The sequence below is a fragment of the Babylonia areolata genome, chromosome 24, assembly GCF_041734735.1.
Source record: "Babylonia areolata isolate BAREFJ2019XMU chromosome 24, ASM4173473v1, whole genome shotgun sequence".
Classification (NCBI taxonomy): domain Eukaryota; kingdom Metazoa; phylum Mollusca; class Gastropoda; order Neogastropoda; family Buccinidae; genus Babylonia; species Babylonia areolata.
Window position 1 is genome coordinate 8,204,111 of NC_134899.1, and position 17,500 is coordinate 8,221,610.

The 17,500-nt window shown below is 43.0% G+C and overlaps 1 protein-coding gene across 1 annotated transcript in view; it reads left to right on the forward strand.

Moving 5' to 3' along the window:
* The window catches only part of LOC143299155 (uncharacterized), a 352,942-nt gene that overhangs the window by 261,681 nt on the left and 73,761 nt on the right, over nt 1-17,500 (forward strand). The window contains exons 14-15 of the mRNA XM_076612285.1: nt 10,319-10,418; nt 16,087-16,322. Of these exons, the coding sequence (XP_076468400.1) occupies nt 10,319-10,418; nt 16,087-16,322 (336 nt within the window). The remainder of the gene's footprint in view (nt 1-10,318; nt 10,419-16,086; nt 16,323-17,500) is intronic.

Here is a 17,500-nt window from a genome sequence, read left to right on the forward strand (position 1 = left end):
GGACCTCGGTTTATCGTCTCATCCGAATGACAAGCGTCCAGACCACAACTCAAGGTCTAGTGGAGGGGGAGAAATTATTGGCGACTGTACCGCGATCCGAACCAGTGCGCTCATGTTCTCTCGCTTTCTAGGCGGACGCGTTACCTCTAGGCCATCACTCCATATATAAATATATATATATATATATATATATATATGTGTATGTGTGTGTGTGTGTGTCTGTCTGTCTGTCTGTCTGTCTGTCTGTTTGCCAGTGTGTGTGTGTGACAGAGACAGGTGCCTGATATGAGTGTCCGCCCACGTGAATGTTTCCTGTTCTGCTTCGATTATAAAAAAAAGAAACAGAATAGATGTGGTGGTGAGCGAAAACACATTAAAAAGAACAACAACAACAAAAAACAAGTACCAAAATATTTTCCATCAAAATGAATACGTAAATTGACTGTGGCCTTGATATCTGGAGGAAAAAAAAAAAAAAAAAAAAAAAAAAGGCAGAGCCCTGGGCAGCCAATGTTTTCGAGTTTAAGATTAAACCTAGTAGTGTATCTCAAAGTTTCACGCTCGTAAGAGAGACGTCTGAAGCGTAGCGCTCAATCCAAATCTACAAGAATAACGTATGTGGGTGTCTGTGGGGTGAGGAATTGTGGTGGGGTGGAGTATAATCATGCGCACGGTACGGCAAAGAATAAAAAAAAATCTATATTAAAAAGATAAACAAAAGAGACAGGAATCGTCCAGACGAGAAAATGATGTAGGTCCCAGACAGCGGGTAATGGCGCTCGCTCTGCCTTTTTCACGTCAGTGCCGTCTGCGTCCGGTGTAGCAGTCTCACACAGTGACCCACCGGTTTTTTTTTACGCCGCGGACATTCTGGGTGGGCTAGACCCGACTGACGTGTGGCAAATCCAGAGCCATCCCCTCTAACTGGAAATTACCTCCCTTACTACAGGTTTCATCAAGCTATTGAAAAGGTAATTTGGCGAAGAGGGGAGGACGGGGGATGAGGAGGTGGGGGGTGGAGTTGAGGGGGAAGGGGGCGTCGTTCTGGGCTAGTCTTTATTAATTTTAAGTCCCCGCCCCCCCTTCTCTTCAATATTAGTAACTGGAAGCAAACGTTGGGGATTTACTTTGATAGCCTGTATTGAATCTAACAGGGTACAAATCAACCCCTGGTTGTCATTTGTGCCAAGAATGGTTCCCATATCCATTTTGAAAGGAATAAAACCCAGCTGGAGTGGGGGGTTAGGCGGCGGGGGAGGGTTGTCTGTTCTGTTCAGTTGAAGTTTACTCCCTTTGTAAAGCTAGTCTACATAGACCCCTGGGGTTAATCTGACCTCGCCAGATTTGACTGAGGGTAAAAGTTCACAGGGGATACGAATGGACAGCTACACCGGAACTGGTTTTTGTTCCGTGCATCAGCACGAATCAATTCAGATCGGGGCGAAAATTTGAGTTGCAAAAAAGATTTATGGGGGAAAAAGCAATGCTGAGGGTGTCTGTGATTTTATCTTGTATTCATATATCTCCTTTATCCTTCTTCCACGTTGCTTTCTTTCTCTTCTTCTATCTATTCTTCTTGTTCCTTTTGTTCTTGCGGTTGTTGTTTCTTCTTCTTCTTCTTCTTCTTCTTCTTCTACTACTACTACTACTACTGCTGCTGCTGCTGCTGCTGCTGCTGGTGCTGCCTGTCTTCTTCTGCAACTACTAATACTACTACTGCTACTACTACTGCTACTTCTTCGTCTTCTTCTTCTTCTCCTCCTCCTCCTGCTGTTTCTCCTGCTCATACTTCTACTCCTGCTCGTCCTCCTTAATCTCCCTCATCCTCTTCCGCCTCCTCCTCCTCTTCTTCTTCTTCTTCGTCTTCTCCTCCTTCTCTCCTCTTCCTCCTCCTCCTCTTCCTCCGCCTCCATCGTGGCGAAAGGATAGGCAAAAATGGGGGTGGGGAAAGGATGAAGATGAAGGGCTTGGAGATAGGGAGGGGTGGGGATGTTTGGGGTGGAGGTGGGGGTTCAGAAGGAGCTGAAGACAGACGTTTTGGAAAAAAGAAAAAGTTGTTGATGACGGGGCTTGGAAATTTGTGGGAGGAGGAAGAGGGGTATGTGAGACTGAGATAATGGCTGGCACCTCTAGTTGAAGGAAACAACCCGTCCTCTTTTCCTTCATGTGTCTGGTTGTTATGGAAATGCAGTGCGGTGGCACATGCGTTGCAGAACTTCGGAACAGAGAAGCCTTCACGCAATATACTCATGAACACACACGCACACACTCACACAAACACACGCACACATACATATACACACACATGTATATATGTATGTATGTATGTATGTGTGTGTGTTTGTTTGCATGTATGTATATATATATATATATATATATATATATATGTGTGTGTGTGTGTGTGTGTGTGTGTGTGTGTGTGTGTGTGTGTGTGTGTGTGTTACACCCAATCTATGAAATTGCTCTTGGCATCAATGAGCAAAATATAGTGCCCATTTCATGTAATGGGCAATGCCATGTATGAGTTTTAAAATATTCGCTTCACTATTGCTCACGGCTTATGGCATGGATGCCATGTGTGTGTGTGTGTGTGTGTGTGTGTGTGTGAAGACTGCCACCTCATCCAACATGCAAATGATCCAATAACGCCCAGTCCCACGAACCCACCAAAAACTTTCTCCAACCAACCACGAAACGAACACAGAACGTATTTATTTAAAAAGAAAAAAAAAAAGAAAAAAAAAACGGCTCTAGTTTATGACACCGGTGACAAGGGAGCTCACTACGTCAGGAATCCCGGTGATGTGCTCAGAAGGTGTACTGTTATTACGGCAGCGACAGCGCAAGAATGAAGCCGTGACCTCGTTACGTGATGACGACATAAACCACGTGACTTCTGGCCCATCCTTTGTCCCCAGATGTTTCTCCCACTGTGGTTGGCTGGCATGGAATGTGGAGGACGAGTTAAACTGTCCATGTTTTTGTTGTTGTTGTTGTTTCCAACATTGTGTTGTATTGATCTGATGGTGGCACAGATTATGTTGCCGTCGCCAGCAAAAGCAAGGAGAGAGAAAATAACAGTGCTTTGTTTTGGTATTCCATTCTTCACCCTTGCAAAAGAAGTTCCTTTCTTCAAATGAATAGAAGCTTACAAATTCAGCATCACAGAACACAGCCAATATCATGTCAGTGATATTGACGAACGAGACAACAACAACAACAATCATGTCAGTCATCAATACTCCATTGTTCACACATATCTCACCATCAAGGGCAATGTTGTTTTTATAGAAATGACAACTGAATATATAAACAAACATCCCCTTGTGAAGCCACAATGAAGACATTTCTTTTCGTTGATACATTTCAGTTGATGCCTTAGTTTCACAGCACATATCCACCAGTTTTTCAATTTTGGCTACTAGTTTATTTAAAGCATCCAGGGGGACACTAGGAAATCTTTTGAAGGCAAACTTGTGCACTGATTCGTTTCGCTCACTGGCTCAATTTGAGTGTCGAATAGTCGACTAACAAGTTTGTCGAAGTTAACTTTTCCAGCCTTCTTTGCTGTGTGAGTTGCAACTCACCCGAACCCCTCCCACAGACACATGTTTCCGTTTTTACAAGATAGCAGTGAGTGTTTCCTGAACACGACAATAACAGGGCACGAAAAAGAAAACAAAATGCCACCACCAATATCATCGACCGACACAAAAACTAAGGAAACAGAGACAGACACACAGAGAGGGGGGAATATATATATATATATATATATATTCTTTGTTTTCTGTGCGAGTTGTGCATATTCAGCGAAATGATAATGGCTTTTTTTCCACAAGTCTCTCAGCCACCCGTTCACATATGTGAGCCAGGAAGTTGTGTGTGTGTGTGTGTGTGTGTGTGTGTGTGTGTGTGTCTGTGTGTTTGTGTGTGTGAACATGCATGCACACATGTATGAGAGAACATGTGTGTGCATGTGCCTTTAAGTGGTCTTATATATGGTGGATCTAGAAATGGAAGAACTTCCTTCCTCTTCTTTTTCTTGTTCTTCACCTTGTTCGTAATCTTGATCTTGTTATTGTTCTTCGTCTTGTGCTTCTTGTTCTTGCTGCTGTTCGTGTTGTTGTTGTTCTACTCTTTTCTTTCTGCTTTTCTTCTTCCTCCTCTTTTCTCCACAGCTTCTCAGCCTCCACAACCTTCACCTTCTTCGACTCTTGCTCATCTTTCTTCTTTTTTTTTGTTCTTTTCCTTTTCGTTTTATGAATGCACAATGGCTTAGGTCTTTCTCCTTATACCCCCTTTCTTTCTAAAAGCACTCCCACTAAAGTGGTCTTATACCGTTCTTAGCTTCTTTTTTTTTCTCAGAAATCTACAATCTGTCATGTACGCTGACATAAATGTAACAAAATACGCACGGCCTTTAAAAAAAAAAAAAAAAAAAAAAAAAAGGCGTATCATTAAAAAAAAAAAAAAAAAAAAAAAATCAAGCAGCCCATCACAATTTGATCATCCGGGTTGGGTTTTGCACTGGGTCAGGTATCTTCTTAATACGGTCCATGTGGGAACATCAGCATGTGGCGTTTTTGTTCTCACGAATACGAAGCATTCAGTAAGACAGGCTCTGAAAGAATGCTGTTTGGTTTACAGACAGGTCAAACATTTAGTAAATCCTCTTCGCGTGGGATAGACTGCGTGGACTTTTTTATGTTTTTAGTCCGTACATGCACTTATGGGTAACGTTTGGGCATTTTGTTAACGATGTTGTCGGACTAATCCTCCATGCTGTAGTAATTTGAAAATTGACGCAGAATGTGGTTTCAGTTTTCAGTTTCAGTAGCTCAAGGAGGCGTCACTGCGTTCGGACAAATCCATATACGCTACACCACATCTGCCTAGCAGATGCCTGACCAGCAGCGTAACCCAACGCGATTAATCAGGCCTTGAGAAAAAAAAGGGTGAATAAATAATAGATAAGCTTACATAAATAAATAAATAAATAAATAAATAGATAATCATAATATAAAAAAAGGTAGTAGTAGTGGTAGTAATAATAATAATAATAATAAATAAATAAATAAGACAACAATGATGATAAATAAGCAAATGAATGTAAAACATGAAGACACACATTCACACACACACCCACACATGCATAACAGATATGCACCAAACATGCAGTTTCACAGATATGAAAGCACAGTCAAATACATATAAGAATGTGGAAGAACGCCAACTGAATCGACTACACGCTGTTCTGCTTCCTGGAAGAACTGAACGTAAGGCCATCTTCAGCTTGGTGGTGCTTTGCTAGAAATGGAGACACTGCCAGTCCAGGACCATCTACAATCAAGTGGAAATAGAAATGGGAGCTGGAGAAGCAGAGAATAAGCAGACCGAGGAATAGCTGGCTGAGGGGTGAGGAACTAGGACACACACCAAGGAAGTAGCCAGTAATTCAAGAGAGCGGGGGAGAGATTTGTATTTGTATTTCTTTTTTTCTTTTTCTTTTTTTTTATCACAACAGATTTCTCTGTGTGAAATTCGGGCTGCTCTCCCCAGGGAGAGCGCGTCGCTACACTACAGTGCCACCTTTTTTTCTTTTTTTCTTTTTCCTGCGTGCAGTTTTATGTTTTTCCTATCCAAGTGGATTTTTCTACAGAATTTTGCCAGGAACAACCCTTTTGTTACCGTGGGTTCTTTTACGTGCGCTAAGTGCATGCTGCACACGGGACCTCGGTTTATCGTCTCATCCGAATGACTAGCGTCCAGACCACCACTCAAGGTCTAGTGGAGGGGGAGAAAACATCGGCGGCTGACTCGTGATTCGAACCAGCGCGCTCAGATTCTCTCGCTTCCTTGGCGGACGCGTTACCTCTAGGCCATCACTCCACATAAGATAGAGGGATATATATATATATATATATATATATATATATATATGTGTGTGTGTGTGTGTGTGTGTGTGTGTGTGTGTGTGTGTGTGTGTGTGTTCGTTGTGAACCCTGAATTCGTGGAGTTGCCAGTCCGGTTTGTCGTGGTGGTGGTTACACACCATCACTAGGATACACAGAGAGAGAGAGAGAGAGAGAGATGTATATAGACAACTGCAAGAAAATTTAGAACATGCTTTAGAACATGCTATATTTACGTAGTAGAAGACGTCATATAGTGTCAGAAATATGACGTAAAAAATAACATTACGCCACCTATTATGAGCGAAGTCTGTGACAAAGCTGCAGGGTAGTAGCAATTCTTCTTCTTCTTTTTTTTTAAAATACAAAATAGGTGTTGGTTTTCAACTTTGTTTTAGTCATATATATATATATATATATATATATATATATATATATATATATATATATATTGCTCTCTTCTTTCTCAATCTGCACACATGCATGAAAAGTCAAAGGTAGGAAAATGAAAAGAAAGAGGCTGAAATATGAAGTAACGCTGTGATGGGATAAAGATAATAGGGAAGGGAAAGAGATGGTGGTGAGGGGGGGGGGGGGGGGGGGGGGGGGTACGGGGAAGTGCATATAAGCAAGACAGACGTTTGGAAAAGTTGTTTATGGAAGACCAGAAAACTGGGGGAGAGGAAGGAATGATTAAATGCACGATCAATTGGGGCATGTTAAATCTGAGGAAAGTTGAGGTAGCTAAGTGTCAAGACGAATGGGATATGGTTAAATGAGGGGGAGAAAGGGAGATGGTTAGATGTAAAAAAATAAATAAATAAATAAATAAATTTAATGGGGCAGAGGTAAAATCTGAAGAAAAAGGGAGATGGTTAAATGTGTAGGAGAATGGGGGATGGTTAGTTCGGTTTCAATTTCAGCTTCAAGGTGTGTCAAAGCGTGTGAACTGACACATATACCCTTCAGCACACCTGTTTTAAAGAAAAAGGAAGCAGATGCCTGACCTGTGCATATCGCCAGCGTGCTGGTCAGGTTTGGAGAGGAGGGATGGTTAAGTGTGGGAGAAGGGGAGATGGTGACATGCATGCGGGGTAAGGATGGTTTGACTTGGGGTATCGGATGAAACGGCCCCATTGCACTGTTTTCCTTCTTCCGTCTTATAGTGATGGAAAAATATATAATGCGGCTAAATACATGTTGGAGCTGGATAACAGTGCACCACAACGCTAAGATTTCATGACCACACACACACACACACACACACACACACAAACACATGCACACACACCACACACACACACACAAACGCACACATACACAAACGCACACAGAGCAAACATTCCTAACACTTATAACGCAAATTGATTGCAATATGCAGATTGATAAGAGGGGAAACACACTAAACTCCTGTTGGTGCTGAAACAGGCCATTATTCCAATCAGTGGCTAAGCGTTCAGAAAGGAAAGAAAGAACCTCCTTGAATTGAAGAATAAAACATTGTTATTGTCTCTTTCGTTGCTTTTGCTGGTGATGGCAGGAGAGTCTGCTGCTCTTATCGGATCAATAAAGATGGTAAACGCATCAAACGTCTGGAACACTGTAGCCCAGGCAATGGTCCTATCAGTGTCTCAGCGTTGGCGGGAGATATAACAAAAAGTAGATATCACAACACGTCTTCCGCATTCCACGTCGGCCAGGCACAGTGGGAGAAACATCTGGGGACAAAAGGTCGGGCCGGAAGTCACGTGGTTTATGTCGCCATCACGTAACCAGCTGACGGCTTCATTCTTGCGCTGTCGCTGCCGTAATTACAGTACACATTCTGAGCCATCACCGGGATTCCTGACGTAGTGAGCTCCCTTGTCACCAGTATCATAAACCAGAGCCGCTTTTTTTGTGTGGGGGTGTGCTCTTTTTTCTTGCTTTTTTTTTTTAACGCTCTGTGTTCGTTTCGTGGTGGGTGAAGAGGTTCTGGGGGATTGCAGAACTGGTCATTTGCATTTTGGACGAGTTCTTTTTTGTTTTGGGGGTGGGTTTTTTGGGTTGTACTTTTTTTTTCTTTTTGCATATGTGTGCCTGCTCCTCTCTCTCTCTCTCTCACACACACACACACACACACACACACACACACACACAATCACACACACACGTGATTCAAGATTTGATAGTTAGTTTAGACATGGAGGATTTCAGAAAGCAATATTATAATCTAGAACACAACTAGGTTTATCATACCAACAAAGTGTATCACACACACACACACACGCTTTCCCCCACACCCACACAATAAGACTTCCTCTCTTTCCCCACCACAGACTGGTCATGTGTGACACTGGCTTTTCTTTCTCTCAACCTGGATTTTTTGTTGTTGTTTTTTGTTTTGTTTTTTGTGATGACTTAGTGCACTGAAAACTTATCCACAAGTTCGCTAAAAAGAGTTTTGTTTATGATGCCATAATTCGGTCTCTTTGACATTTTTATTTCATGCTTGCACAGTGTTTGTTAACCATTTCACACACACATAATTATGTGTATCTGCAATGCACTCTGATGCGCAACACCAGAAGAGAAAACGATGACTTGGACGGAGAAAAACGATGACGGCGATGAAGATAAGGGCACGAAAGCCAACGACGACAACACTGAGAAGAGGGCAGCATGAAGATAGCAGCCAGCAGACAACTGGAGCACCAACGCTACCTGACTAACAAAGGCTGAAGGTCCATGGCACAGGACGTGGGGCACTGCAAAACTGCGTGAAATGTGTTACCCTTCGGAAGGATTACTCCCTGGTCCACCTCAGTGAGCTTACAAGACAAGTGACAAACAAAGGTTTAACTAAGTTTTTTAAAAAAGGATATAAAAATCTGGGGGGGGGGGGGGGAATCTTGAAATAAAATTCCGTTTGAGCCGCCTCCCCTTCACTCTCACTAGTGAACACATTTTCTGAAGGAAGACAAAGAATTAATATAAATGTACAAATAACTGCGTGAAGTAAGAAATAGGAAAAAAAAGGGGCTAGTATGGAAATCATTTAATAACAAATCAACCTCTTGAAGATGACGAAAATATGAATTATTCTAAAAATAATGGTAAGGGGGTTCACAAGGAAAACGTCAACCCATCTCGCAATGGCTGAAATTGTGTTGACTAAAACTGACACTGACTTTGCTAGAGAGTGGAGCAGGATGCAGATATAGCTCTGTTGTGGCCAAGAGTTGAACTCAAAGAGGAACCGTCCACTTATTCAGTGCAGGGAGGGAGGGAGCGAGTGATGGAAGGGTGGGACAGTTTCGTGCGAGTCATGAATCAGTGGGTCAGTCTGGTTTTAGCAAAGCACGCTCACATCAAGAACATCAGCTTACGTATGCAGGCGTATCATGAACAGTACTCACTCCACTGCATTGCCTTGTAAATGAGTCATTGTTAACCCCTACCATGACTGATATCGTTGGGGAATTGAGCACGAAGAGAGTGGGCACATGGAGATGTGGCTGTTTAAGGACGGCGCACGCGCGCACGCGTACGTGTGTGTGTGTGTGTGTGTGTGTGCAATTTCTATATTATATCGGAAAAAAAACTACCCAAGGACGCACCCTTCCATTACTGCCCGCAGATTTACCTACGTTTTGAAAATGGTCTAATGGAAAGCAATTGGACACAGCTTCCATTTCTGTTGTGAAACTGTTGGATTATTCGCATGGCCTCTCTGCCACAGGACTGGCATGGAGTACTTTTAATGTCCACCGCTCAGCAACTTAGCAATTTCTGGTATCCGTCCGTACCTTCCAACCTACCTACCAACCAATCTGTCGACATTCCTCCGTTCCTCCTTACTTATCAACCTACCAATATACCTCCCTCCCTACCTACCCACTTTCCTTCTCCCTTCCTACCTACGTACCCAACTTCTACTCCACTCCCTACCTTCCTACCTACCCACCTGCCTACTTACATACCTTGCAACTTTCCTTCTTACTCCCTACCTTCTTACCCAATTTCTACTTCACTCCCTACCTACCTACCTACCTACCTACCTACCTACATACGTACCTACCTACCTACCTACCTACATACATACATATATACATACATACATATATACATACATACATTCATACCTACCTACCTACCTACATACATACCTACATACATACCTTGCAACTTTCTTTCTCCCTCCCTACCTACCTACGCACCTTCCTTCTTACATTCTTATTCATCTTCCTCGTTTTTCTACCTTCCGTCCTTCATATTCGCCTTCCCCCTATTTCCCTCCTTACCTGCCTACCCATCTCCTCCCCCCCTCCATACCTTCCTCCCTCCTCCCTTCTCTCCCTCATCCCCTCTCTCCCTATCCATCTTCCTTCCTATTCAGATGTGTTTATGTGTGTGTTGTGTTGCAGTCATCAGAAGAGGATGAGGACCTAGTATTCCTGACCCAGCTGACAACCTGCAACTCTGCGCACCTGCAAAAATGGATGGGCGCCTTCTACGCATATAAAGGTCAACTGTCTGTTTGTTTGTTTGTTGTTATCATTTTTTCCTATATCCCTGTCTCATCCTTTCTCCCACGTTTGACTGGAAACTAATACGGAGCATCTAGTCATTCGGATGAGACGATAAACCCAGGTCCCGTATGCAATATGAACTTTGCGCACTGGAAAAGAACGCATGACAACATGTGTTGTCCCCTGGCAAATTTCTTTTGAAGAAATCCACTTCCGATTGCGACACATAAGGCCTGATCAGCGTGTTGGGTTATGCTGCTGGTCAGGCATGTGTTTCGCAGATGTGGTGTAGCGTGTATGGATTTGTCCGAACACAGTGACGCTTCCCTGAGAAACTTTGAACTAAACTACATGCCTTTCTGTTTGTGTGCATGTATATCTGTATGCATGTATGTATGTGCCTCTGTGTGTGTGTGTGTGTGTGTGCATGTGTTTGTATGTGTCAGTGATGCTGTCGTGCATGGTGAGGTGACATGCACTCAAGCATGGACGCGTGCTCATGTACATATATTTTCCCCAACAACTTCTTCCTCCCCCCACCCACCAAAAAAAAAAGCAAAAAAAACCTCTAAAACAACAATAGTTCACACGTTCGAACACACACACACACACACACACACACACACACACACACACACACACACACACACACACACACACACACACACACACACACACACACACACACACACACACACTATACACAGCTCTCCAACAACAACCCAATCCCATCTTTCCCGAACTGAAAAAACACAAACTGCCAATGCATTGAATGCCCTTTATGCACGTGAAAAAAAATGTCGCAGTCGCTTCTAATGCAAGAAAGACTGCTTTATATTCACTGACTCATATTATGTGCGGTTTCCCACACCACTAATCTCTAATCATCAATTCACAGGCATAGCCAGGCCAGATTCTGGTCCATGAAAGTTTGATGAAGTTTGTTTTTTTTAATTCTTTGTTGATAACGATCGACGGAGATGAAGATAACAGCGACGATGCTGTGGAAAGCCGCGTTGTTTGGAGTCTACACACAACGAGGGCTGTATTCTACGCTTCCTTCCATAACATATCCCGGGCGAATGAAAATACAGACATCTTCAGTATCGGTATGGACACTTGGAACATATGACATCAAAGACACGTGGCGAAATGGATGATACTCAACTTGGGTGGTCCACAGAAGTCTTTCACCACTGTCTGGGTGGGAATCGATGGCGTCTGAAGAAAACCTCAATAATTTTGAAGATTAACTTTGTCTGAGTCTGAGGCTATGTAAATACTTTCTTAAGCACCACCGTAGGAGTTTATTTCTTTCATAAGATTAACGTCGGCGGTCATGCTTTTTGTAAATATCGAGAATGCTCCAAATTGACAAGAGAAAATAGATGCGTGTGCATGTGTGTTTATTTGTGTGTGCATACGCTTGTTTATATATGGTGTGTGTATGTATGTTCATGAATGAATCATTTCTGTTGAAATCGCCACGAACTCCTTGATCGGACTGTGTGAGCTTCAACCTGCATTGTCGTTATGACAATAGTAGTGGTTGTAGTAATGGTATCACTTCATGCTCTGGCATTATACGTCTTGCTCGTTTTGGTTTGTCTTTTGAACTCTGCTTTTACTTCGTGATCGTTGAGCTTTAAACAGTTACAAAGGTTCAACACCCTTACGAACACTATTTGTTTTACATCAGCTTTGTCTCAAAATCTGTTCAATTTAGCCGGCTGTTTACATAGCTAAAACTTGGTTACTAAGAGAAAACGAGAAAGCAAAATTCTGATTGTAGAGTATCGGCTAACACAGAAAAAAAAATATCAACTGAACAAAACGTGTCATTCACGCCAAATGTAAAATGACAGCCCACAGAGACAGAAAAGGTATGCCCCAGATGAAGCTACATTTCTGATTTAGTGTCCATAATACTCGACAACTATCTTGGTGTCTTGTTCAAAACACTCCAAAAGAATTCTGACATCGTTTTCATCACACCCAAAAGGTAATTTGATGTCATTTCATCATATAAGTACTCACGAACAGTTGTGTCAAAACAGAATAGAACTTCAAAAGATTTTACAACAGTGCAGCGAATGTTCTGTTGAATAGTCTAGACTTGCTTTCCAACGGCACTTCTGTGTTGTTTCGCGTTGGTGTTATTAAGTAAAAACCGTGTATTTATTCTTCCAGTCATGCCTATTAAATGGAACAAGCATTTCCTCCTGTGCAACAATATCTAATCATGTGATTTAAAAGTTTTTTCGTTCACTGTGTTCTGTGAATTGAACTCGTCTTTCATTGCTGTGGGATGTCTGGACAGTCTTTGGAAGACAGTCAAATTCATCACGGGGACTGCATTGATGGAACAGACGATGAAGACGACGAAGAAGAAGAAGGAGGAGGAGACGGAGCAGGAAAGAAAGAAAGAAAGAAAATTGATTATTCGCTTCATAAACAAATACTTCATTTTAGAGTGAACCTGGTCCCCGTTGGAAATTTGACAGTTAGCTGAAATGATATTCATGGTCGTCGAACTCCTTCCAGAAAGTAATGCATTGATTTCTTTCTTTTGGTCTCAACATTTCATTTTCTGGTCGTCATTTTTTTTACTTTAGTGCAGTCTGCCACTTCTCTGCCTGAACAATCACTTTTACTTCCTTGTTCAAGTGGAAATCAGCTTCGTTCATGAAAAAATAGGGGTATTGTGATGTAAAAAGGAGTTTAGAGTCCGTGTTTCGAGCTTGTAGAAGTTTTCAGAGTTTCTGTCAATAACCATGCTGGATGACATCAAAATTTTTGCTTGTACCAGCCTGTGTCCAGACAGAGCAGACACTAACTACTGTCTTGGATGATACATGTATGGGGAGGTGGTGAATGGAGTGTCGGGGTTCAAAGTATGGGGCCAGACATGTTATTGAAATATGTTGATGTATTGGACAATCCTGATCAAAGCGAACGTCGATGTGGAGCACGTGATCAGAGAGCGGGGTGATGGTGTTTCCAAGAAGAACGGCATGGGGGGCTCGGGGGAGGTGGGGAGAGTAAAAGGGTCCACCGACAGACAGGAAGGAGAGTGGGGCTGGCTTCCGTCTTTGCATTACCCAGTTTCAGACAATTCTTTAACATCATCATCATCATCATCATTGTCGTCATCATCTTCTTCGTTGTCATCATTCTGTTCTTCGTCTTCTTCTTGTTGTCTTCTTGTTGCTGCTGCTGTTGTTGCTGCTGCTGCTGCTGCTGCTGTGGTAGTGGTAACAGTTGTAGTAGTAGCAGTTGCTGTTGTTGTAATGGTAGCAGTTCTTCTTCTTCTTCTTCTTCTTCTTCTTCTTCTTCTTCTTCTTCTTCTTCTTCTGTCCGGTCTTTTTGCATGTCCCACTCTTCATACCCATCCATTAACTTTTCTTCCTTCTCTTCCTCCTTTATCCTTTCCTGTCCCCTCCTCCTCACAACTCTCATCATTATCCGCTTTTTCTTCTCCTGTTCATCAATGTATTTCTTTCTTCCTTTCGGTTTTTGGTCGTGGGGTTAAACACCTACCTTCCATGTTGTGTACGAATGAGTTTTTACGTGTATGACCGGTTTTATTTCCACGCCGTTAAGTCGTTTGGCGTATATGGATTAGCCTGCACGCTTTGTTTGACATCTCCTTGAAAGAGACACTGAAACTGAAACTATGTATTATATTGTATTTGTATTTCTCTTTTTTTGTCACAACAGATTTCTCTGTGTGAAATTAGGGCTGTTCTCCCCACGGAGAGCGCGTCGCTACACTGCAGCGACACCCATTTTTGTGTATTTTTTCCTGCATGCAGTTTTATTTATTTTTCCTATCGAAGTGGAGTTTTCTACAGAATTTTGCCAGGAATAACCCTTCTGTTACCGTGGGTTCTTTCACGTGCGCTAAGTGCATGCTGCACACGGGACCTCGGTTTATCGTCTCATCCGAATGACTAGCGTCCAAACCACCACTCAATTTCTAGTGGAGGGGGAGAAAATATCGGCGGCTGAGCCGTGATTCGAACCAACGCGCTCAGATTCTCTCGTTTCCTAGGCGGACGCGTTACCTCTAGGCCATCACTCCACAATGTGCGTCTATTTGGAGCAGGCCGCACGCTTTGTCACCATATTCAGTTTCAAGGAGGTGTCTGTTCTAAGCGTGTGGACTGATCGATATGCTCTGCACGACATCTGCTGTAAAAGAAAGGAGTGTATGCCTCATCTTCACGTTCACCCAATACGCTGGTCAGGCTTTTGAAGCCTACCGTAGGTTTGTGTAAAAAAACATTATTATCATATGGATTAAAAAGACAATTAAACAAAATAAACGTGAAAACTGAAAAAGTGCAAGTTTGGTATGATGATCTGTCCGCGAAAGTGACAGCATGCATGCTTTTTTTTTTTTTTTTTTTTTTTTTTTTTTTTTGCTATAGTATTATGTCAACTGCTAGGAAAAAAATGAATGTTGCTATATGCACTTGTTTGTTATGCTCGAGTGTTGTTGTTTGGGGGTTGTTGTTGTTTTTGTTTGTTTGTTTGGTTGGTTGGTTTGGGTTGTGGTTTTTTTGTTTTTGTTTTTTTTTTTTGTTTTGTTTTGTTTTGTTTTTCAAATGTTGTTTAGTTTTGGCATCACTTTTTTTTTTTTACTTGTATTACATATGTAAAAAGATTGATGAGTGTAACGTCTCAGTGACACCTCACCCCCGGCCCCCAACCCCAAACCAGCCCCCCCAGTGGGTCCAAGAAATAAAACTCTTGCTTTGCTTTGACTTTACTAGCCAAGCTGACAGTGTGCACGTCTTATATGGATAAGTCCGCTTGCTTTGACACCTTTCGTATTATTTCGTATTTTTCTTTCTTTTTTTTCTTTTTTTTTTTTTTTTTTTTTGTCACAACATATTTCTCTGTGTGAAATTCTGGCTGCTCTCCCCACGGAGAGCGCATCGCTACACTACAGCGCCACCCAAATTTTTGTTGTTGTTTTCCTGCGTGCAGTTTTATTTGTTTTTCTATCGAAGTGGAGTTTTCTACAGAATTTGCCAGGAACAACCCTGTTGTTGCCGTGGGTTCTTTCACGTGCGCTAAGTGCATGTTGCACACGGGACCTCGGTTTATCGTCTCATCCGAATGACTAGCGTCCAGACCACCATTCAAGGTCTAGTGGAGGGGGAGAAAATATCGACGGCTGAGCCGTGATTCGAACCAGCGCGCTCAGATTCTCTCGCTTCCTAGGCGGACGCGTTACCTCTAGGCCATCACTCCACCTTGGTGAAACAGTCACTGACACTGTGCAGTTCTGCTGGACAAAGTAAAAGCAACAATGTCAAAATGATTGTTTTGACACCTCCTCTTTGGAACTGACAACTGCCGTCTCTGTTGCAGGTCTACTGTACTTAACCCAACAATGTCAAAATGATTGTTTTGACACCTCCATTTGAGATTGACAACGGTCACACAGGTCTGCTGGACATAAAGCAACAGTCAGAATGATTGTTTTGACACCTCCATTTGAGATTGACAACGGCCATTGTTTCAAGGTTTACTGGACTCAAAGCAACAATGTCAAAATGATTTGGGTTTTTGGAGGGGGAGGGGGGCGAAGGGGGCCTTTTTTTCCACACCTTCTCTTTGAAACATACGACTGCCGCCACTACTGTTCACAGGTCTGCTGCTCCTGTTCGGGGTGTACATGGCCTGGGAGACTCGGCACGTGAAGATCCCGGCCCTCAACGACTCGCAGTACATCGGCTTCAACGTGTACAACGTGGTGCTGATGAGCGTGTGCGTGGTGGTGCTGTCCAACATCCTGTCCTCCCAGCCCACCCTGGCCTACGCCATCGACAGTGCCTTCATGTTCCTCTCCACCACCGTCACCCTCTGCCTCCTCTTCGTCCCGAAGGTGAGGTAGTTGGTCAGTCAGTCACTGAACCCAGTTTTTTTGTTTTGTGTGTGTGTGTGTGTGTGTGTGTGTGTGTGTGTGTGTGTGTGTGTGTGTGTGTGTTTGTCTGCTTGACCGTAGAGGGAGAGAGGTGGGAACGGTGCAGTTGTTTGGGGGTTTTTTTTACGTGTACGTGTGTGTGTGTGTAACCGTTTGTGTGTGTGTTTGTGCGTGTGTGTGTGTGTGCGCGCGCGTGTGTGTCTGCGTGAGCGCGCGCGCGCGCGTGTGTGTGTGTTTCTGTCTGGTGTGTGTGTGTGTGTGTGTGTGTGTTTCTATCTGTCTATTTGTAGAGGGAGAGAGGTGGGGAAGGAGCAGGATTTTCTTACGTGTACGTGTGTGTGTGTGTATGTGTGTGTGTGTGTGTGTGTGTGTGTGTGTGTCTGTCTGTCTGTCTCTAGTGGGAGAGAGGTGGGGAGGATGCATTTTTGTGTGTGTTTTAATGTGTGTGTGTGTGTGTGTGTGTGTGTGTGTGTGTGTGTGTTTGTTATTGTGCTTGGGTGGGTGCCTGTGTTTTGTGATTGTGTGCATGTGTATGTGTATGTGTTTTGTTGGTGGGTGGAGAAGAACAGAATACAATAAAACAGAATATGTTTTTATTACCAAGTGGGACAGAGGTCACAAGAACTACTGGGAGGTAGGTCACAAAAAGTACAAACACGACTGGAAAACCACCTAGCAAACTGAACTACTGTAGGAAATCAGATATATGTGCAATATTCATGCTTGGCTTGTGCATGCGCATGACCACACGTGTACACGCACGCTCTCACACACACACACACACACACACACACACACACACACACACACACACACACACACACACACACACACACTTTTTCCTCTTCTTCTTCTTCTCCTTCGATCATATGAATCAGAATCAGAATGAGAATCTTTGACGTGCGTACCTGATCTTCTGAATGCCTGTACACACGGAGTAACTCCAGGAACTAGCATTCTCATGATGTTGACCTTGGAGATCAGAGCAAAAAAAAAGTAATTATTAATTGTCACAGTGGACCTTCTTGGCACTCTCTGCTATGATCGGCTACTGTCTGTTTTTTTGTGTCCAAGGTCAGGTCCCATTTTCGGTTGTGTGGATGGATGGGTGGTAGAGAAGGAGGCTTGTTATTAATAGG